This window comes from Parus major, chromosome 6, assembly GCF_001522545.3.
Source record: "Parus major isolate Abel chromosome 6, Parus_major1.1, whole genome shotgun sequence".
Lineage (NCBI taxonomy): Eukaryota > Metazoa > Chordata > Aves > Passeriformes > Paridae > Parus > Parus major.
Window position 1 is genome coordinate 1,146,853 of NC_031775.1, and position 21,664 is coordinate 1,168,516.

Here is a 21,664-nt window from a genome sequence, read left to right on the forward strand (position 1 = left end):
TACTCTTCTGGGAAGATGCAGCTCTCTGGGATAACTGAGCCCAAAGCTGTGTGCCAGCGCTCCTGCTCACATTCCTGCCCTGCAATCAGGCCTTTTTAGTATCTTTCCCAAAGGATTTGTCCATTCTAGAACAACCAGCAGAACTCCTGATTTTGCAGAGCCGCCAAAGGAGCTCACATCAAATGCGCGCACAAAAGTTCCTGTTTTTAAGTCGGAATGTACAGTACAAGGAAATAAAAGGAGATATTTATCACCCCCTCCCAGGTTTCCTGGGAGCTGTGGCCAAGTACCAGAGGAGAACAGAACCTGGAGAGTTTCTGCTCTGAGTGTAATTCTTCACACAAAAGGATTCTGAGGCTCAGACCTCAACCATCACTCCTCCCCACCATCTAAAAGGGGCTTTTTGACATAAACCTCACATCTCCAGGCTCCACAGCTTTCTACATTAAAAGCCATCTCAGACCAAATTGTTTTTGCTGGCCACAACATGAACAGAGGTGGTCCAGGTTCATCTTTCTCCACTGGTTGTCAACATTGAATCCCAGACTGTTTTGGGTTGGAAAGGACCTTAGAGATCATGTCATTCCAAGCCCCTGCCACAGGCAGGGACACCTTGCACTAGACCAGGTTGCTCAGCCTTGAAAACATATTAAATCCTGAGAAGTGAAACAGGAAGTCCCAGAAATTCAACAGAAGAGATGCTTTTGTTTCCTATTTACACATAAAAGGGAATGTATAGTTTTAATTACCCAGGGCCATTTGCTGGGGGACCACCTGCCACGCAAACCATTATCCCAAATCATATCTCTTCCCAATGATTCCCGGATTGCCAGGGAGCCAAAGCCAGGTGCCAACATGACGACAAAAAAAGCAGTGTGGAGGAAGATGGGGAGCAACTGAGCCAAGGGAAGAGGGGCTTTGACCTCAGCCACCATCTTTGCTTTGTGCTGCCTCATCCCCTTGCATTGGCAGGGTGGGAAAAAACAGCTTTTGATGGATAACCCGGGCGCCAGGCACTTTTCCACCCATCAGCGTGTCCTCCTACAGAAGCGTTCCGCTGTGACGGCTGCCCTTAAATCAGGCGGGAAGGCGCTCCCAGCAGGTGTGATTTACGAGGGCTTCAACACCCCAGCAGCTCACGGGGCGAGCCAAATGTGGGAAAAAGCTGGAGCCACGTAGGGAATAGCAAAACGGGCAGGTCCCTGCTTCCAAGGGTTCTCCCCCATCTCCGGTTTAAGGGTTTCAGGGAAGCGGTTTGCGTTGCTCTGCCTTCTTTATCAAGTCAGGTCAAGCTACGGAGGCTGAGGGCTTGGTCTTTATTTCTATCTCCTAATTATCTTTCTATTAAACTTCTCAAATTTTATATGAAAGATACGTGAACCTCGTTTTTCACAGAGACCTCTTTGGCCACTTGACCTTTCCTCAAGGATCTATGCTGGACTTTCATAAGGAAGGCAGTGGGGCACTCTGGCTCTCATATGAGCATGGGAAGCTTGTTCTGAGAGCTACTGCACTGATTTTCCACTCATATATATATATATATATATTACATAGAAAAAAAAATACAGATGGCATTTTATTCTTTAGCAGGAAATCCAGGAGATGGAGAACAATTCTTTTCAACTTCCCTCACACTTCTGAAACTCACGCTTCTATTGCATTGTGCAAATAACGATTTTTAATTCACTTTTCCCTCGGGATGCACCAGCTTAGGGAAGAGAGGCTTTGCTAGAAACTGCATCAGTCCAAAATTAAATAAAACAAAACAATCCACCAGGTGGGGGAACAGAACCCCACCCTAAGGGTTTGTGAATAGCCCCCTAAGGACCATCTCTGACCGAAAGCTCACTCCCTGCTCTCCTGAAGGACTTTCCAAGCCCCAGGAAGGACGGACAGGTTGCCCTTGTGCAATCTCCCGCTGCCCATCCATCACCGCACCTGGAGTGTGTCAGGCGGGCAGAGACTGACATGTGGCACCCTTGTCCCTGGCTTAACCCTTCAGTGCCTGCCCAAGCAGCACAGGTCACCTTCACATCCTCCTGACAGAAGGCTCCAAGTCTCCTGACTATCCTGGAAGTAAATGAAGCCCAAAGTTTACCCCTAGCAAGCAACACGTGAGTCGATGCGTTTTCCTAAGAAGAGCTCACTGCTAAAATCTCCTCCCACCTATTAATTAAACTGCTGTTTAACTCAGGCTAGAAATCCTTCCCTTAAGGAGCCAGAGGATTCCCCGTGCCCCAGGCGATGTGCAGAGGCAGCAAATGTGAAAACACACTGCCGTCTGCAGGGCTGATCCTGCCCAAAACGCCAGGGCCCTCCCGGTTTCTGCCGGGAAAATCAATCTCTGTTAGCCCGGAGAGTTCCCCTAAATGAAAAGCCTTATCTAGAACAGGTCGTGTTATACAACAAGTCACTCGCTTTGCCTGGAAAATGAAAGATGATGAGGCAGAGTCCCCGGTACAGAGGCTATCTCCATAAATCTGCCAAAAAGGAGCTGTGGATTACTTTGCTGGATTAATTATCTGTCCTTCAAACAGAGTCCTGACCTCAGCGGCTGAGCATCTCCAACCTGTCAGTGCAGCCGGGGAGGGAGGGCTTCCACAGGGCTCTGGCCACAGGAAGAGCAGCAGGAACACCCTTTGGAGCAATGGGAGCCCTGGCACTGACCAGCCTGCTGGCACGAGGACCTTGAATTGTGAGGTCTCAGTTTGGATTTCTTTTTCAACTGGGCTCCTTGTAAATTGCAAGGGGGAAAAGTGCGTTTTCCTGGAGTTAAAACACTCTTATGGGAAGGAAGGGGAAGAAACAACACAGTGGTTTTTCCCTATTAGACATGGAAATGATTCCCAATGCAGGCAGGACAAGTAGCCAAAGCCATGGCACAGCTACACCAGCGCTCCTCCATCATCTCAGCCTTAACAGCTTTGTAAGCTGGCGGCACAAAGTTAGATCTCAAGTCTTATTTTATGTGGTTATGGTTAATCTTTTAGTTTTATTGTGTTCCTGTCATGGGAGGACCTTGTGCTGGAGATAGCTGTATAAATAAGAGCTGCTGCAGTACATGCCCAGACGTGGCTGCCCCAGGGATGGAGCCCAACAGGACGGCGGCAATTCCAAATTAATTTTTAAACCCCACCTCCAAATCGTACCAACGCTTTGGGCATTAACACCGAAGGGATGATGAACGGCCAGGTTGCTTCTCAGCTCTCTGCTGATGCATATACCAGCCAAAAAAAAAAGCAGAATCAGTCCAGCCACATGCTAACCCAGTGCCCAAAAAAGTCTGAGAGTTGGGAAAAGGCATCACCCATCCCTGCTGGGGACTGGGAGCAGTATCACTGCTGGAAGGGAGCTGAAGAGCCAGGTTTAATTACTACTTCCACCAGCCACTTTCACTTTTGCTTACGGTTGGTTTCTAATTTAATTTGCTTCCCCATTCCCATATGTTAGGCTTTCTTTTTTTTTTTTTTTTTTTTGCAAAATTGCCATAAAAATTTTCCAGCTCAGGCACAAAAATCTGCTTGCTGACCTTTACCATCGTGATTGAGGATAATGAGAAATTAATTAGGCTTTACCTGACTGCCAAAAAGCAAATGGCCTGCCTTGGGTGAGAAGGATTTTGGGAGTGCATTAGATGCCAGTCCTGTGTCTGGACTCTCAGACATCAGAAAGCAAAATCAGCTCTGTCCCACAGGCTGATCATTCCCATCCAGCCCCTTCTCCATAAGACCCCAGTGACCACAGGAGAAAGATTCCTGGACAGTTAGGAAAACACTTCGTAATTCTCATGTTTGAGGGGGAAAAAAAATAATAGTGCAAAGTAGTTTAATCACCTTTTTGATCTGTGCTGCTGGATCCTCCAGTGGGAGATCTGCCCCCACCGGACAGGGCTGCAGGCAAGGGTTAAGTTCTTGCCATACACAAGCAGATGCAGTGATCTGCCTGCAGGTTTCTCCATGTTCTACCTGCATCCCAGAGCATCCTGGTTCCCCTTCCACCACCCCACTGGCCATCCAGGATGGCCAGGCTGGCAGCTATTTTACCAGCCTCACCCTTACTCAGCAACCTCTGCGAAATTAGATTGATGTTTCAGTCCAGTCTCCAGGGAAAAAGGTCCTGTATCAGCCAGAAGACAGTCCCTGCTGCACCTTGGCCAGCTGATACCCACAATCTGGCAGAATCTCTCGAATAAATTGCAGAGGGAATTAGAGGAATAAATAATCCTCGCATCTTCAAAGGCTGGATACTTGCAGTCAGGATCAGTGGACTTGAAAGTCAGGGTGAAATCACCTTGACCCTTGAGGCTGATTAAAAGAGGGTCTGAAATGGCTGGGCTTTAAGGAAAAGAAACTGGGAAATTATTCCTGCACGTGGAGGCAGCACCCAGAGCATGTGGCACAGCAGGAAGGGGAGGCACTGCTGCTGTTTCTTGCTGGGAAGAAGACCCCCAAAAGTGATGCCAGGAAGAGGGTTACGACCCACACCCACCGAGCTGGCCCCTCACTCACTCATGTGCCTGTCAGAAGGCAGAAAGCCACCACCACTTTAACTAAGCTTTATTCTCTAGCTCTGCGCCCTCACGGACCCAGTCCTTGCATCATATCTTCTGAAACTCCTGGGAAACATCACAGAAACCACCAGGAGCCCTTCAGTCCATACTCAGTCCCATTCCCTCCCGGAACAGAAACTCCGCGCCGAGGCGTTGTGCGAAGCCGAGCTGTTTGTGGCTCATCATCAGGAGTGAAAGGCTTCAACGTGAGATATTGAAAATTTGCTTGGAGCCATCTGGGCCAGTGAGTGGAAGGTGTCCCTGCTGGGGTCCCCTCTGTGTCCCCCAGACTCACCCGAGACGATGGTGTAGCCGATGCCCCGGGGACGTCCCTTGTCCTGATCCACGGCTGTTATCATCCGCACGGTGGTACCCTGGGGACAGACAAGTGTCACAGCACTGCTGGGGCTGCCAGAGCGACCTGCACCTCTCACCCTGGGCCAGGTGCTGAGAGATAAGTCATCCTAGGACGTGGCAGGCCACAGAAAAGTCCCACTGTCTGCCCTTGAAGCAGTTCAGGCTCACTGCTCATCACTCTGGTTAGCAGCACTCTGCTAACCCACCCCAGATGTAGCTGGGAATTCTGAGGGCATGACCAGGAGGACACAATTCCCTTTCACCAGTTTGGTCACTGCACCAGTTTAATCTGCCACTGCCTTCCCAGTTTCAACCTGTTCCCTTCTCCCACTGCGTTCCTCAAATGAGGCACCCCAAGCAATAAGGGCTGCTCTCACTGACCATCAGCATCCAGCTGCACAGCTAAGTGAGCTGCAGAGATTTTAATTGAGCCCCTCGAGGAGGAGGAGGAGGGCTGGACAGATGCTGAGAACCAGGGATTGCCCACAGGCAGGAGCTTCTGCCAGCTGCCAGCTCACCCACCTCATCCTCCATCCTGCAGGACACACTGTTCCTATAGCCCAGCAGAAAGATCCAAGAGTCCCCCTAAACTGACAAGAAGAACATTAAGAGGGGCCCAAAATTCTTGTTTAGGTCTCAAAATAAAAACACCCTGCTCCATAAGTCAGCTTCCCCCGCCGCAGTGCAGCGAGCCCCTGTGAATACCAGCACACGCGCGCGCCCGTAATTAATGTAGCGTGAAAAAATTTACAACTCAGCTGTTCTTGTTTTCATTGGCTTATTAACAGTGAGGAAAGCAGCAAATTTTTTAATTTTTTTTTTTTTTTCCCCTCAAAGGAAATGTCAGCAGAGGCGTTTGCATATCTAACGAGGGAGCGGAGCAGGTCAGCTTGCCCCACAATCCGTCATTTGAAGGCCAAAGGGAAAGCTGTGGCAGAAACATCACCGGTGGAAAGCAGGGACTCGCCGTCCTCCCTGGCTTCCAGATCCGTGTCCCTGTGGGCTCAGTGCTGCTTCTGGCCATAAAGAAGGCTCCCAGGGCCAGGCAGGCTGCCCGTTCCCTGATCTCCGAGGGCATTTCAATGGACTCCTTAAGTAAATCCATGTTATTAACTGAGAACATTAGCCATAAATCCCAGGTCACTGGCCTCGGAGCAGCGCTCGGCTGGTGAGGCTCAGCAGCCGCCCGGAGAGCCTCTAAATTACTGACAATAACTGCGCTTTCCCAAGAGCACAGGGAGAGAAAAAACACTGCAAAAGTGAGGAAGGAGCAGGTGGAACAGGGGAGGTGGGAAGGAGGGAAAAAAGGGGTGATCCATTTCAGTGTGCTCTGTCCCGGCATAGTTTTTGCTCAAATTAAATTAATAATTTAAATTATTAAATTAAATTATAATAGATTATAATTGTGTTGTACTCTATACTGTACTGTACATATAGATATTTGTGTTATATTTTATATGTTGTATTATATGAGTTATTATTATATATGATGTATTGTATTATACATTACACTCATATTCAGCAGAGTTAAACTCGATGCCATCTCTAACCTCCCGTCCCCATGGGACAGATAAGAGCCCCCTCCCATCCCTGTCACAGCAGGAGAGGCCCCTCCTGGAGGAGCCAAGGGGAAGGGCTGGAGGGAGAGATAAAAGGATGAGCGTGGATGTGGCAGCGGGGGAAGTTTGGGAGGGGTGGAGGGGGAAATCTCATTCGGGAATCTCAGCAGCGCGTGCCGTAGAGATGCCCACAGGAAAGAAATTACCCAGACATCTGATCACAGCAATGAGGGCTGTGAGGGACCATGCTGAGGTTCACCCTCTGCCCTTGGCAGGCCCCTGATGATGGTATCGTGCTGCTGGGTTTTGGCGTTGGGGCTCCTCTCTGTTCTCTTTGCAGCCTCCTGCGTTTCTCCTCCTGCTCCACAAGCACCTCCTGGGGATGAGCCACGTTCCACCAGGGTCCAAGAAACACGTGTTGGAGTGGTGCTGGGTTCCCTGCCATCCAGGGATGCTGTCTCCTGGAGCTACAGAGAGATCCTTCACATCCCACTTGGTTTCCATCCTTCCTAGCAGGTCTTTCACAAGACTCTTCTGCTGTCCACAAGTCCTGCAGACACCACCTCTTGGTGGGGGATGAACGATCCCTTCCTGAGCAACCACAGTGCTTGGGAGCAATCCTGAACCTTCCAGGAAAGTGGCACAGGGCACAATCTGTGGCCAGACCCTGCAGCCCTTAGAAACTCCCAAATATCCCTGACTTTTCTTTTAAAGCAAGCCACGCTGCAGACAGCAGGGGCTGCAAGGAGAGGGCTGGGCTGGTGGGTACAGACAGAGCAGAATAACTCTTCCCCTCTGGGGAAGGAGGAAGAAGGTTTAGAAAAGTAATAATCTGGGAAAGCCTATGCTTAAAAAAAGGCAAAGAAAATAAAGAATGGCACATTATCCAAACAAAATCTGAGGGTTTTTTGAAGAGGGGCAGGGGTAAATCAATCCTTTTTTAATAAAACCCTGAGCTTTTAATAAAGTGTTCACACTGATGGGCTGGAAATATTGTAAGAAAGAATTAACTCGGAGCTATTGAGACTCTAGGGCAAAACCAGCACTGATTCTACATTATTTCTTCAACTCAAGGAGTTTCTGAGGAGGAGGGGGATGGTGCTGGAGAATTAAAACTGTTTTAATGATGTTTGACAAGTATCTGTACCTTTCTACTGCAAGGGAATACAACTGCTGCTCTTGGGGCCGTGTGCCAGTGGAGTTTGGCCCCACTCTTGCCTCCAGGCGGCTCCCTGTGGGATGAAGCACACGTTCACAGCCCTCAGCTCGTCTTCTGGAGAGGGGGTTCCTCCTCCTGCACCCACGAAGGGAAGCTGCAGTGCTGCCTGCACCATGCACCAGCCTGCAGGAGCAGGGGCTCCTCAGGACCACAGCAGCTCTGCAAGGGGAAACAGCCCCTCTCCTCCTATCAGCTTGTCCGGAGAATATGGAAGCACAGAATCATTTAGGTCAGGAAAGCCTTCTGAGATCATCCAGTCCAACCATTCCCCCAGCGCTGCCAAGGCCACCAGTAACCCCCATCCCCTGGTGCCACATCCACGTCTTTTAAATCCTTCCAGGGATGGCGATTCCACTGCTACCCTGGCAAGCTTGTGCCAGTGCTTGGACAACCCTTCCTTTCCGTGACATTCAACATCAACCACGCCAGCCAGGCTCCAGCTGCTGTGAGCACAGACACCCAAAAACCCTCTTGAGGATGAGAACCACGCCTCAGAGCTTTGCCGCAGCTGCAGGCGCACTTGGGTGCCCTAGGAGAGATGTCTGAGCCATGCTGGGATGATAAACAACATCAAGAAAGAAGATACAACACCTCCAGGGACGGCAGAGTCTCTCCCTGCTGTGTCCTCTTCCTCTGCCTGATAAGAAATTGCTTTCTTCTCAGTGTCACAATAAGCACCTGCCCAAAACGCCTCTCAGTTATGCTCCCAGATCCTGGCCTGAGAGGAATGAGAACTACAACTGCACTTCTCTCCCCTCTCATGCCCCTCCGCCCCTTTTCCGTCTTCTTCTTTCACAGGATTAGGGACTTGAAAGGCGAAGCGCGGCCCAGCGTTGCGGCAGGAGGAGGAGGAGGAGGAAGAGGGGGGGGTGAGCGCTTCAGAAAGCTGCCACGGCAGAAAAAAAAAATAATAATAAAAAAAAATCCCATTTCTCACTTCTTAATTCCAGTCAATTCCAGTCAAAGGGCTGATAGAGATCTGTTTGCGGTAATTTGCTGCAGTTTATCCACTCTGTTCACCTTCTATCGGCTCTCTGCTGATGGGCTGGCTGACATGCTGTTACTCGAGTGAGGAAATTAAAATTTGATGCAATAATCCCAAATAAGAAGGATTTTATTAGGTAATGTATACACTTTAGATGAGGTACCCTCTCCTGATACATTGGTAGGGGAACACAGACACGCTGTGCACCACAGATAAAAAGAGGGAGGAGAGATGGGACACGTGGAGCAGAGGCTCCGTGGATTTAGGGCTGGGATGAGATGCCTTGAGCACACTTCAGCCTGCAGAGTCACATGTCAGGGTAAACATCACCCAGAAATGCACCACAGGCTTGACCTGCAAGCCTGGTTCTGGATGGGAGCTGGCCAAGCCCAGACTCCCCACCCAAACTGGTGGTGATCATTTTGGTAACCAAGATTCTACACATGGCTCTGCTCAGGGGGTAGGGCAGAGGTGATAAGATTTACACTGGGAGGCAAAAAATGCATGTAATTAATGGCTGGACTTGATGAACTCTGAGGTCTTCTCCAACCAAATGACTCTGTGTTAAACCCCAGGCTTTCCAAAGCACATCACATCCTTGTTGCAGCAGTGGAATTTCTCCCATGAAGGCTGGGAATTTGGGTCCAAACCAGAGGGTGACAGCACTCAAAGCAGTCCCCACCTCCAGCAATCTTCCTCTTCACCGTGCCTCTGGTGGCACCTCAGTGCCTTTGGAGATGTTGCACGTGGCCAAGAGAAATTATAATCTCTAAAGCTGGTGGGAATTCCTTCCTCCTTTTTCTGAATGATGTGGTTATTTGCTGCTTTCCTGACTGCAAACAGTGAATGTGCCAGGAATAACTGTGGTGCATGTCGGTGTATTGACACAGAGGGATCCTTGAGCCTTAATATATATCTTTATTTGGAAGACATTCCCTTTCCTGGACAGCAGATCACTCCAAGGAGGTGATGCAGCCTGTGATTTTTAATACTTACAGCATTTCCATTCCTCTAATTTCATTTGAAGCTTTCTTCCTCCTAGTTAAGTGTGATCTAATTTGTGGGGCTTTTATTTCCCTGCAGCTCGCTCTGGCCATCCCAGAGATACTCCTTAATATCAACAAAACTTTTACTTTGTGAATAATTCAGGAATAAGCTGGGGGGTTTATTTTGCCACCTCAGGGCCAGCACACAGGTAATGTGTTGTGTCATCATGGGATTTGGGACAGCACGACTCAGCCCTATCCATCCAGCACTCTCCGTGTCAGGGCTCTGCTGCCAAGTGAATAAAAAGGCATAAACTGAAGCCCACTGGAGTTCCCTCTCCCTCTGAACTGAGCATTTGGGATCCAGAGCGCCAGACAAGTTATGGGACACACATGTGGTGTGGGCTGCGTTTTTAAGGCAGGGTTTTTCCTTCCACACACAAAAATGTTTCCCCGTGGACAAAGCGATGGGATGCACAGATGAGGATGCTGCAGAGAAGGGCTGCTGCTTGGATTAAAGCCCTTGGTGGGAGCAGAACAAGCAGCTCCCAAAGCCCAAGCTGCCCTCCATGCTCCCTGACATCTGTGGGGGATAAAAAAATCCTCATCCCTGCTGCATTCAGAGACTGGGAGACGTTTCTCCACAAGCAGCGAGTTTGCTGACAAACCGAGTTTCAGAAGAACTAAAATGATTGGACCAATTTGGCAAAACCTGGGGGAAAACACTCAAAGTGCTGAAATGGCTGATGATTCTGGCATTTTCAAAACTGCCTCATTTCAGGAGCGTTTTAGGTTTCTCCTTCAAGTTCTCTATTGGAAATGGCATGCAGATAGACCGTGGGGAGGAGACGGGCTGACTGTCGGCTCCCAACGACACAAAGCCTTTGTAGAATTCAAGAAAAAGCCCCTCAAGAAAATATTTCATTTGGGGGTCCAGGCTTCCTGAACCCCTGTGCTGAGGCTGCCTGTTTTAAAAGGGGCTGAACATTTTGGATCTGGCTGGAAATGTGCTGTTTCAGAAGGAAACCCTGCAAAGCACGGCCCTTACCGGAGGCGAGTTCTCGTAGATGTTTGTGCTGTAGGGCAGGTTGATGAAGATGGGGTCCATGTCCTGCACATCTGTGATGATGATTGCCAGGTTGGCCAGAGTAGACAGCGGCTTGTTTTTATCTTGGTCCTTGAAAAAAGAAGGGGCAGGGAGGGGAGAGAAAGGATTTCTGTCAGAAAAACAGAATTATTCAGCAGCATTAAGTCTCTTGTGGTTGTAGCTGGGGCAGGATTTCTGAATTGTGGAGGTAATCATCTCTTTTTCAAGCTACCTGCTGGAATTATTGTCCACTGCACCTCCCTCTAAGCTGAAATACAATATGCATTTCATTGCAGCATCAGCCCTTTCAAATGAAGCAAACACCAATTTAGTTTTCATCACATTTTGAGTGAAAATGCGGCAATGCTGTTCAACATCTACTTCAAAACGTAAATTCCTGCCGATGCCTTAACACAGTTTGGGCTCTGTCAGCTGAAAGGGAGGCTCTGGGAGACCTCAGAGCCCCTTCCAGTACCTAAAGGGGCTCCAGGAGAGCTGGAGAGGGACTGGGGACAAGGCCATGGAGGGGCAGGACAAGGGGGAATGGCTTTGAACTGAAAGAAGGTAGGGTTAGATGATGTATGAGGAAGAAATTCCTGGCTCTCAGGGTGGTGAGTTATCCCAGAGAAGCTGTGGCTGCCCCTGGATCCCTGGAAGTGTCGGAGGCTGGGTTGGATGGATCTTGGAACAGCCTGGGATAGTGGAAGATGTCCCTGCCTGTGGCAGGGTGTTGGACTAAATGGCCTTTAAATGTCCCTTCCCAGCTGAGCCATCCCATGACTCCATGATCACCTCCCTTTCACTCCATCACATCCCACCAGGACAGGGCCTTGGGCTCTTTCCCGAGCACGACCCTTCTCCAGCAGCCAACACCCCAGCAGCAGGCACTGCCACCAGCTTCTCCTGCTTTTCTTGCTGAAGCCTTGTCCCATGGGCACTCAAAAGTGACCCCAACGTCCCCAGCACTCTGGGAAGGGCAGGAGTAAAGAGAGCGCACGCAGGGAAGGGAATCAATGTCTCCTTACCCCCAATCAGGCACTGTGCTGGAAGGTGGCCATCAGAGGTTACCACACACTCCTCTAAAGCAGCTCTGAGCAGAGGCAAAGACTGATTGCCAGAAGATTAATGTTAATTTAAACTCTATTCAACAACTCAGCCTGTACATTATACTCTTAACCTGCAGGGCTCAGCGTCTGTGGCCTGGGTGGACGCTTATTCCGACTCTGCTGCTAGTGCCATCAGGTTCAAGTCCTTTGTTTCTTCAGATAATGTTCCTTCCCCTCCCCTTCACCTCTTAAATTTTGTTTAAGGCGTCACAGATAGCCCTGAAAAAGCACACATGCTTCCACTTTCCTCACTGGACTGTCTCTCCTGCTGTCCTTTCCAGCCTTTTTCTGTGCTTGCTGCCTTCATCCTTGGGATGGAATGACTCCTGCCTTGCACCCATGCTCCTCAGCAATCCCTGCAAGCCACCATCACTCCATTTCCCACCCTGGACCATGCAAACTGTTCATCAGGCAGGCAAGAATCTGCATTTGCTCTTCCAGCTCCTGCTACATTGGTGCAAGTCTCATCTTTCTTTCCTGGCACAGCTTTGCCCTGGGGTTTCTCATCACTTTTCTTATAGGAATTACTAGCACTGGCCAAGCCAAGGAGAAATTCCCACAGCTGCCATCCAGCCCAGTTCAGAGACAACGTTTAAGTCCTTGGATTCCCAAAGCTGGAAATCACTGGATGCCAGGAGTGCATCGAGCAAGTAACAGGGTGCCCAGAGCAGCTGTGGCTGCCTCATCCCTGGAAGTGTCCAAGGCCAGTCTGGAAAGGGCTTGGAGCAACCTGGGATAGTGGGAGGTGTCCCTGCCCGTGGCAGAGGGTTGGAATGAGCTGGGCTTTACAGCCCTTTCCAACCCAAGCCATTCTGGAATTCTCTGAAGCACCAGATATGTCCCCATTTTATCTTTGCTGGGACAGAGGGCCAGACGGAGCTGGATGGGCCAAGCTGACACCATTGCATCCTGGAGGAAATCAGAATCCTGGAAGAAAGTTGCATTTCCATCAGGAGCTGTGTTTGGTCCCACATTTTCCAACCTGCTAGACAGTTCAGTAACACATCCCAGGAAAGCGTGTCAGCGACAGATGCTGGCAAGAAAGCAAAAACAGGGAGACCCTCTTCCCACTGGAGGATTAAAAATAAAATGAGGTATGTTTCAAAATAAAAAAAAAAAAATCCAAACAACAAAAAACAAATTCCTGGAGAAAATTCCACAGCCTGGAACGTGCAGGGCTTGGGCTGGAAGGCTGTGGTGTTTGCCCTACAGTCCATGAGTGTCTGGGCTCGGTGCTGTGAGGAGCGAAGCACAGCCCTCAGTGTCCTCCTGACATTTCTGGTTCTGCATCAAGACAATGATCTTGATTAAATCACATGCTTCAAGAGCTCTAGCCAGCTGCCTGGAGGGGGCAGAGAGGGTTTCCCCCCCGCCTCTCCTGCACGAAGAGTTGGGCAGATGTGTTGTAGGGCTGAAGCTCACCTTCCTCTGCTGCCTGTGAGGTGGGGAAGGAGCCAGAGCTCCAGCCTGTGTGCTCCTCCACATTCTCCAGCTCTGTCTGGACTGAGCACCAGGGATTGAGCACCCATTCATGTGGGGCATGGGTCTGCCATGCTGGACACATCTCCCAGGGTTCCTCTCCCAGCATGATGGCACTGACTGTAACTAAGATCCTGGCTTCTCCTCTCTCCACCAAAATTTTAACTCTCGATGTCTGAACGTAACAGAGGCGAATTCACTTGTACTAACCCACAGTGCACAGGGAATGAGTCTGGAGGATTCCATACACCAAAGACCTTCTTTACCCAGAGGGTGCTGAGACACTGGCACAGGCTGCCCAGGGAAGTTGTGGATGTGGTTCCAACCCTGGAAGTGTTCCAGGCCTGGCTGAACAGAGCTTGGGGCAACCCGGTCTAGCGGAACGTGCCCCAGCCTGTGGCAGGGGGGTGGAATGGGATGGTCTTTGGAGCTGCCTGACCCAAACCATTCCATGATTCTGTGAAGGGTCTGCATGCCCTGTGCTGGGTTTCATCACCCAGGAGCTGGTCCCCTTCCTGCAGAAGCCCCTGACTTCATCCAGTGTGAGATGCTGTTGGAGAGGTGCAGCCGCTCCCCACAACCTCTTGGAACCACCCAGGGGCTGCACTGCTGCAATAACTTGCTAAGTAGAAAATGCTGGACACACCCAGAAGAAGATTTACCGGAGCAGGACAATAAAATAAACCCCAGACAGCCCCTCCAGGCCTGCAGCAGGGCAGGGTAGGACTCACCGTGGCGTTCACCTGGAGCTGGTAGGCCTGAGTGACTTCGTAGTCCAGCTCCCGGATCACCGACACGATGCCGCGGCCGCTGTCGATGGCAAAGAAGTTGGAAGGGGGCTGGAAGGAGTAAAGCACGCTGCCTCCTGCCCCCAGGTCCGGGTCCGTGGCGTTCACGATGAAAATTGGCGTGCCCACAGGGGTATTCTGGAGATAAAAAATAAGTATCAGTGACACTGTGCACTATTTTCACATCAAACACGCACCAGCAATTTCCTTTCCCCACCAGGAGTGATAGCCAGAGACCCAGCAACTTCAGTCCTGTATTTCCAGGATGTTTATAACTTACACAGCTGTATTCTTTATTACAGTATTGCAGGGCCTATAATAGTTGTTACACACTTATAATAATAGTTATACAGCTGTGGTCAAGAAGGCACTCTATCACAAACCCTTGTTTTTCCCAGACATCCCAACTTCCCAGAAAAATTGCTCTCTTTGCTAAAACTTGGTTTTTTTGCCCAAAGGCGCTTTTATTTTTGACGCTGACTCCCTCACTGTTTTCACCACAAAGTATTAAATATAGGAGAGCTTTAAAAAAATGAGGGGAAATAAAAATAAATTTAAAAAAAAAAAAAAAAGAGCATTAAATGCAACACAGAACTTCACATAAAAGTCAAAGTTGTAGTTTCCACAGCAACTACAACCTGGCCCGATTAACGCAGGCATGAACAGTTCCATCGTCATAAATCTGGAACTAATCTACATGCATAAAATATGCAGCTGAGTGCACAAAATCAGCAATGGCAAGTGCAGTTTGGCACTTCTTATTGTTTAACTTCACAGCGGGGAGAACAATTATCCATTTTTGGTGGAACAGCTGCATGTTCCTATGCAAATCTTAAAATGCATATTCTTGTCTCTCCCCTAAAGGCAACGAGCACGGGCTGCCAGCGAAAAGGCTCCGCCGGGGCTCCAGGTACGCACGGATCACCACACCTTGGGCACGTCCCTCTGCCTCTGGCACCATCAAAAGGGCTGGCAAGGAGATAAACCTCGAAAAGGGATGCAGCAAAGGTCAGAAGCCAGACCTGACAGCGGCTGGCTGTGGCCAGCTGGGATAACACGGATTACTCCCAAAAACCTCTCCCCAAGTCTCTGTGTTCTGCTGCTAACTCCTTTTGTGTTCAATTATTTGCTCCCAGCTTACAGAGAAGTGTCCTGAAGTGCTGAGGGGATGGAAAGGAGGCTTGAGGAGAGGCAGAGCTTAGAAGATGGGGTGCTGCTTCCAAGAAAATCCTTGGTCCAAGCTGAGAAACAAATTGAGCCATTTTCAGGTTTTTTGGGAATCACAGGGCTTGCAGTGAACCAAAGGTTGTCCCAGTCAACACTTCTACTAGAAAATATAGGAAAACAGGGTTCCACACTAGGGAATCTTACTTAACCAGCTTAATACTGGGTGATGGCACCAGCAAAGAACCAAAGAACCCAAATTTTCCCAGCTAAGGCTCAGGCCAGCAGAAATTTGTCCTGAAGGGGAGGTGGCAGGATTTGGTACAGCAGAGCAGGGAACCCAGGGCACACCCTGCAACTCACACCGATGGATCCAGGCTCAAGACACTCATCCCATGCACATAACCTCGTGCTCCCTGGCCTTGTGTCCAGGCACGTGGAATTGCAGAGACACTGACACCCAAGCTCGCCTTGGACTCCAGCAGAATTCTGCTTCCCTTACATCACTGTCACTTCTGCCAAGGGGTGAGAGATTGCAGCTCCCACTCAGGTTTTCCATTTCCTTTCTCTTTTTTTCCCTCCTCTAAATCAAGCTGCTCCTGAAAGCCTCGCAGGGCATGGCCTGAGGATTATTTTTTGAAGTGCCTTCACGTTTTCTGGTGATCAGCAGTCACAAAAGCATAAAAGATATAGCTGGAAGGGACCTCAGAAGAGAAACCTGTCCCTGTGCTCCATCTAAATCACTCCCATCCTGAAAGCCCTCTAGCAATGGAGACACCACATCCTCCCCAGCCCCTCTGTCCCGGAATTTTGCTGCCCTTTGCCTTACAGCTGCTCATTTTCTGGAAGGCTTAACCCAGCCCTGCCCTGCCACCGTGTAAACCCTTGACTTTGTGCCACGCACTCAGCACCTAAATCCTGGCATTTAAACTGCTCAGGAACCAGGATTTTGTCAGCTGGGGAGGAGGGGTGTTGGGTGAAGAAGCCCTTCATGGGTGGCTGTGGTGGGTGTTTGCTTTCTGAGTGCTCCTAAAATTTCTCAGACAAGACCAGAGCATCTCCCCAGCCCCTCCTTTGGGCTGCCTGCCTCCCCCCAAGCCAGCCCCACTGGGAGCAGCTCCAGAGCATCCCACAGCCCTCCCATTGCTGCTGCCAGGGCACTGCTTCCACCACCTCTCTCCACGTGCTCCAAGAACCCAACTTCCTTCCCAGAGCCGCCAATGTCACAGCACAGAGCATTGCAAATTCACCGTTCATGGGGAGAGGCAGAGCAACAGCAGATTCAGGGTTGCACTGAAGGGTCTGGGCTATATTGCCTTGGGAATAATAATATTCATAAGGATAAAGCTGGCCTTGATGAATGTGTCTCCTCTCCTTTTTTAAGCTCCCCTAGCCACTGCTTTTAGCATGCAAATCCGCTCTGGTCACCCGCGATTACGGGGCTGCTCTGGGCTGGCTGAGGGAGAGGAGAGCTTGATTTCCCCAGCATTGTACTCCTTACAATAGCCCCAAAGCAGGCTTTGAAGGGACTTCATCTCCTCGTCCTTCCAAAGGAGAAGCTGCCTGGAGGGGACACGGAGGTCACCAGCTTTGGTGCTGTCAGCTCCAGGCCCTGCAGACAGCACTGGGTGACTTCCATGGACTTATCCTTGTTTTACAGCTGTGCTCACCCCTCATTAGCCAGGACAGCAAGAGCCACACAAACAGGGGATCAGTTCTGGACAAAGATCTGGAAATCAGTCATGGACATCAACACCAAAGCATCTGAGGGGCTGTGAGGGACCCCAGGGCCAGATGACAAGCGAGGGTGCACCAGCAAAGCACAGCCCAAGTGAATTTAGGAGGGGAGCAGAAGGGCTTCCAGGAAATAGGAGTGCCACAGGAAAGCAGAGCAGCGTGGATGCAGAGAGGGAAATCACTGATACTGCCCAAAATGCACAGGTCAATGCGAATATTTCACTACCAAACACATTCTCTTACTCCCAACAGCGCACAGGGAGAGAATGCAAACCCATAAGGAGCGCCCTGGGTAATGCATCTTGTTCTTTTCTACAGCTCGAATTCAAGAAAAAAAAATAATAAAAAAAATTAAAAGGTTTCCCCAAACCAGCAAAATCAGCTGCAGGGTGCAGACATCCCATGTTTTCCAGGGAAGAAGGTCTCAGCAATGCTCATGCCCAGGCAGGCACAGTCAGGACTTAGCAGAATTTCAGGCCCTCTGCCTTAAAAAAGCATTAAAAATATGTCTTAAAAATCCTCTTGCCATTTCTGGGTCAAACAGGCTCAAGATATTCCTCAGCAGGAAGCTGACATCTTTATTTCTCAGAAGCTGTGGCCCGTCATCTAAACAATGAAGCAAAACATCTGGATACACAGAAGAGCTTGGGGCTTATGTTTGATGGTAAAGATGGAGCAGAGGACACAAGACAGGGAGATGCCTTTGGAAAGCCCTGTGCTGGACCATGTTTCTGCCTTTTCAGCACTTGGGCCATTTATAGGACCCTTCTGCATACCCTTCATGGTTTTTCTTCATTAACAAAAACAAATTGTGGTTATGCTTTATCTCACCAACAGGCAAAAATAACAAAATCTATCTCTTTTTTTTTTTTTTTTGTCCAGGCAGACAACAGCCTACAGGTGCTCGTGGCAAACAGGTGAGCTTTCTACACGAGTCGCCAAATTCTGTCATTTTTTAAAGCTTTCTGCTCTCTGCAGCAGCCTGGGATGGAGGCTTCATTCACCACAGAAAAAAGAACTGGTGACAAAACTGTGTCATGTCATTAAATCTTTGTTACAACGCCAGCAGATGTGAGATTAAAAATAAACATGCAGACAGATGCCGCCTGTTGGGGGGGAGGAGGAGGGCAAACGGGAGTGGGACCTGCTCCCAACCTGTCTCCAGCACCCCATCCTTCATCTGGCAGCTCAGCAGGAGCAGCTCCAGCACCCAGCTCCCCCCGGAGCAGCTCCAGGAATTAAAGGGCTCTGGGGTGCCAAGCAGTGATGTCTTTTGTGAGCAATGTAAGTACTGTAGGTGGTGATTGCCATTTTGTAATAAACGAGTAAGAAAAGTTCAAACTGTTAAAAAAAAAAAATAGAATTGGAAGAAGTTTCCAAAAAGAAATACTGAACAGTAATGCAAGGGCCTCTAGCTTTTGATCATAAGGAGACTGCTCTGTTCCAGTGGATCCCCAGCAGCAAGGACAGGATTTGTGTTAAAATAAGGAATGAACAACCCTAAAATCTCTGTTCAGACATAGAGGGATGTTGCTGCACAAGGGGGAGGCAGAGAAGAGACCAGGACCTTGCCTCTCTCTGAGCAGTGCAGAGGTGAGTGGTCACAAATAATCACAGGATCACAGAACGAGTCTGACCACAGTGGGTGTTCAGGTCCCACCTCCCTGCTCCAGCAGGGACATCCCAGAGCACAGAGGACTGTGTCCAGGGGGTTCTAGGATGTCCCCAGAGAGGGACACTCCACACCCTCCCTGGAAAACCTGTTCCAGTGCTCAGTGACTGCCCAGGACAGCTCTCCCTCATCTTCAGGTGGAAGTCCTGTGCATCAGTTTTTGCCTGTTGCCTCTTGTCCCGTTGCTGGGCCCCACAGCTCTGTCCTCCTGATGTCCTCCCAGGAAACTGTGTGTCCATCCCAGAGCTGGCATGGGATGGGCCAAGCTCAGCCCAGCACAACAAACAGCTCCCCTGGGCTGTCACCTCCCGTGTGACCTCAGCGTGAGTTACCAGACACAGATGTGCCCTGTTAACCCTGACAGCTGGGACACCAAAGTCCAACATTCTCTGCAAAAGGGCAGTTAAGGCTGAAGAAAAGACTACCAAAAATGGGCTTTTTAAATTATTTTCACCTCGCTCTCTGGCCACACTGGTAGTCTTTAATATCTTATTATGAACCCTGCCATAATATGCATTAGTAATAAAATTTTGGGTGGATGCTGCTCCAATGCAATGTGGCAATACAAGGCAGATGACAATCCAGAAGAGATGCCCTCTCTGAAGTCACAATGGAGCAGTTTGGGATAGTGGAGGGTGTCCCTATCCATAGCAGGGGGTTGGAACTAGATGGCCTTTTAGGTCCCTTCCAACCCAAACTGTTCCATGATGTGTCCAAGCAGGCAGGGTACACGGCCACAGCTGAGCATGAGGGACATCTGGAAAATGTCAGAGCACCACCTCCTCTTGTCTGCCACCAAATGTTCCTCTCAAGTTGGGCCTGAATAGCAGGAAACATTTTTTCATGGAAAGGTATTGTGGTTTGACACCAGCCAAGCGCCAGGCATCCACAAAAGCTGCTCCACCCTTCCCTGCCAAAGCTGGGCAGAGGAGAGAAAAATTTAAACAAAGGGTTCATGAGTTAAGGACTGGGAGAAAACACTCCAAGGGCAAACAGGCTCAACTTAGAAGTGGATTTATTACTACCAAAATCAGAGGAGGATAATGAGAAATAAAATAAATCCTTAGAAAACACCATTTCTTTCCCCAACCCCTCCCTTCCTCCCACTGACAGCACAGGGAGACAGGGTGTGGGGCTTTTGATCAGCTCTTCTTGGATCTCTTCATCCCTGCGAATCCCCATGGGCTGTGGGTGGATCTCTTCATCCCTGCGAATCCCCATGGGCTGTGGGTGGATCTCTTCATCCCTGCGAATCCCCATGGGCTGTGCATGGATCTCTTCATCCCTGTGAACCCCCATGGGCTGTGCATGGATCTCTTCATCCCTGTGGACCCCCATGGGCTGTGGGTGGATCTCTTCATCCCTGTGGACCCCCATGGGATGCAGGGGCACAGCTTTGTCACCATGGTCTCACCATGGCTGCAGAGGAATCTCAGCTCCAGTGCCTGGAGCACCTCCTGCCCCTCCTCCTCCACTGACCTTGGTGTCTCCATGTTGTTTCCCTCACATGTTCTCACCTTCTCCTCGTCTCTGGCTGGAATTAACACTGCATCCCCAACTTTGTTTTGCTTTTCTTCTTAAACCTGTTATCCCAGAGGCGTTACCAACACCTCTCACTGGCCCAGCCATGGCCAGCTGCATGTCCATCCTCAGATCCATCAGGGATCGGCTCTGCTGGACGTGGTGGGAGCTTCCAGCAGCTTCTCACAGAAGCCACCTCTGTTCCCACCCCCTCTATCACAACCCAGGCTGTGCAAACCCAACACAAGAGGTTTGTCCAGCACTGGCACAAGCTGCCCAAGGAAGTGGTGGAGTCACTGCCCCTGGAGGGATTTAAAAGATGTGTGGCTGTGGCACATGGCTGTGTAACCTGGCAGTGCTGGGTTACTGGGTCAGGTTGATGATCTTAGAGGTCCTTTCCAACCCAAATGATTCTAGTGAAAATGCTCTCCTTTCACACAGGGCTAACAACAAACAAACAACAACAAGAAGGCTGGTTGCAGAAAACCCAGCTTCCAGGCTCTCTCCTGAGGCCCGTGGCACCTGCTCCCGCAGCATTCAGTCCCCCTGGCTGTCAGAGCGCTCTCCCTGCTCTGGGAGCAGATTCACACCGTGCCTTTGAGAGTTTCCCACCACTGCAGCAAAACCATTTCACGGGCCACCAGCACCCCGGACGTGCCGTGATCCATCAGCCTTGTCCAGCTGACACCAGGAGCCCTGTGGGCAAAGGGCTGAGAGGGGGAATACGGAGAGCTGACTTTTTACAGCAGGGTCACAGCGGGAGCGAAGCAAAGGTGGGAGAAGAAGCAGAGGAGACCCGGGAGTTCATTTTCCAGATACTCCCTTCAAATGCATCCACTTTTCCAGCACACAGAGCTGCGTGGCTGGGGTTAAACCACCACCCCCTTCTGACGAGAAGGCTGGGCACCAGGAACGTCTATTTTGGTTTATTTGGGGCTCACCCCTCCACGCCAGCTGCTCCTCTCCGGTGGCTGGCCATGTAGAGGACCTCCATCTGACCTCCCAGGGCAAAGTCACCCGGCACAGGCTGGTGGGGATGATTAGGATGCCGATGCATGCCGTAGCCGTGCAAATAATGTGGAAAAACGGCAGGCAATCTGGCCGAGCAGCTGTCGGGAGGTCGGTGAGATGAGGCGGCGCAAGCGGGCCGGGGGGCACAGGGCGAGGAGCAGGAAGGCTGGAGGAACAGGCAGCTCTGATCTGGCACAGATTCCTGTGGTGAAGATTCCTGCTACCCCCCTTCCCGCATCCAGGCGGGGGCTGACCGCTCCCATCAGGAGATGCTTCGCTGCTCCGCGCTCCTGCTACAGCTCAGGTCAACCTATTACTCTTAAATAATTCCCCGCTGCCGCTCCTGGCGGCTCTTTTCCCTCTTCCCTGCCTCTGCCCAGCGCGGTGGGGCGGATGAAAGGAGCTTTGCGCTCAGCTGAAAGCCGGCTCAGACATTCCCTGCGC

At 50.3% G+C, this 21,664-nt stretch overlaps 1 protein-coding gene across 7 annotated transcripts in view; it reads right to left on the reverse strand.

The window, feature by feature from the left end:
• CDH23 (cadherin related 23) overlaps positions 1-21,664 on the reverse strand; it is a 176,130-nt gene that overhangs the window by 89,615 nt on the left and 64,851 nt on the right. For all 7 annotated transcript variants that reach the window (XM_015633531.2, XM_015633529.2, XM_015633536.2 and 4 more), the window contains exons 7-9: positions 14,059-14,253; positions 10,704-10,832; positions 4,845-4,923 (exon numbers count right to left, since the gene is read on the reverse strand). In XM_015633531.2, coding sequence (XP_015489017.1) covers positions 4,845-4,923; positions 10,704-10,832; positions 14,059-14,253 — 403 coding nt within the window. The remainder of the gene's footprint in view (positions 1-4,844; positions 4,924-10,703; positions 10,833-14,058; positions 14,254-21,664) is intronic.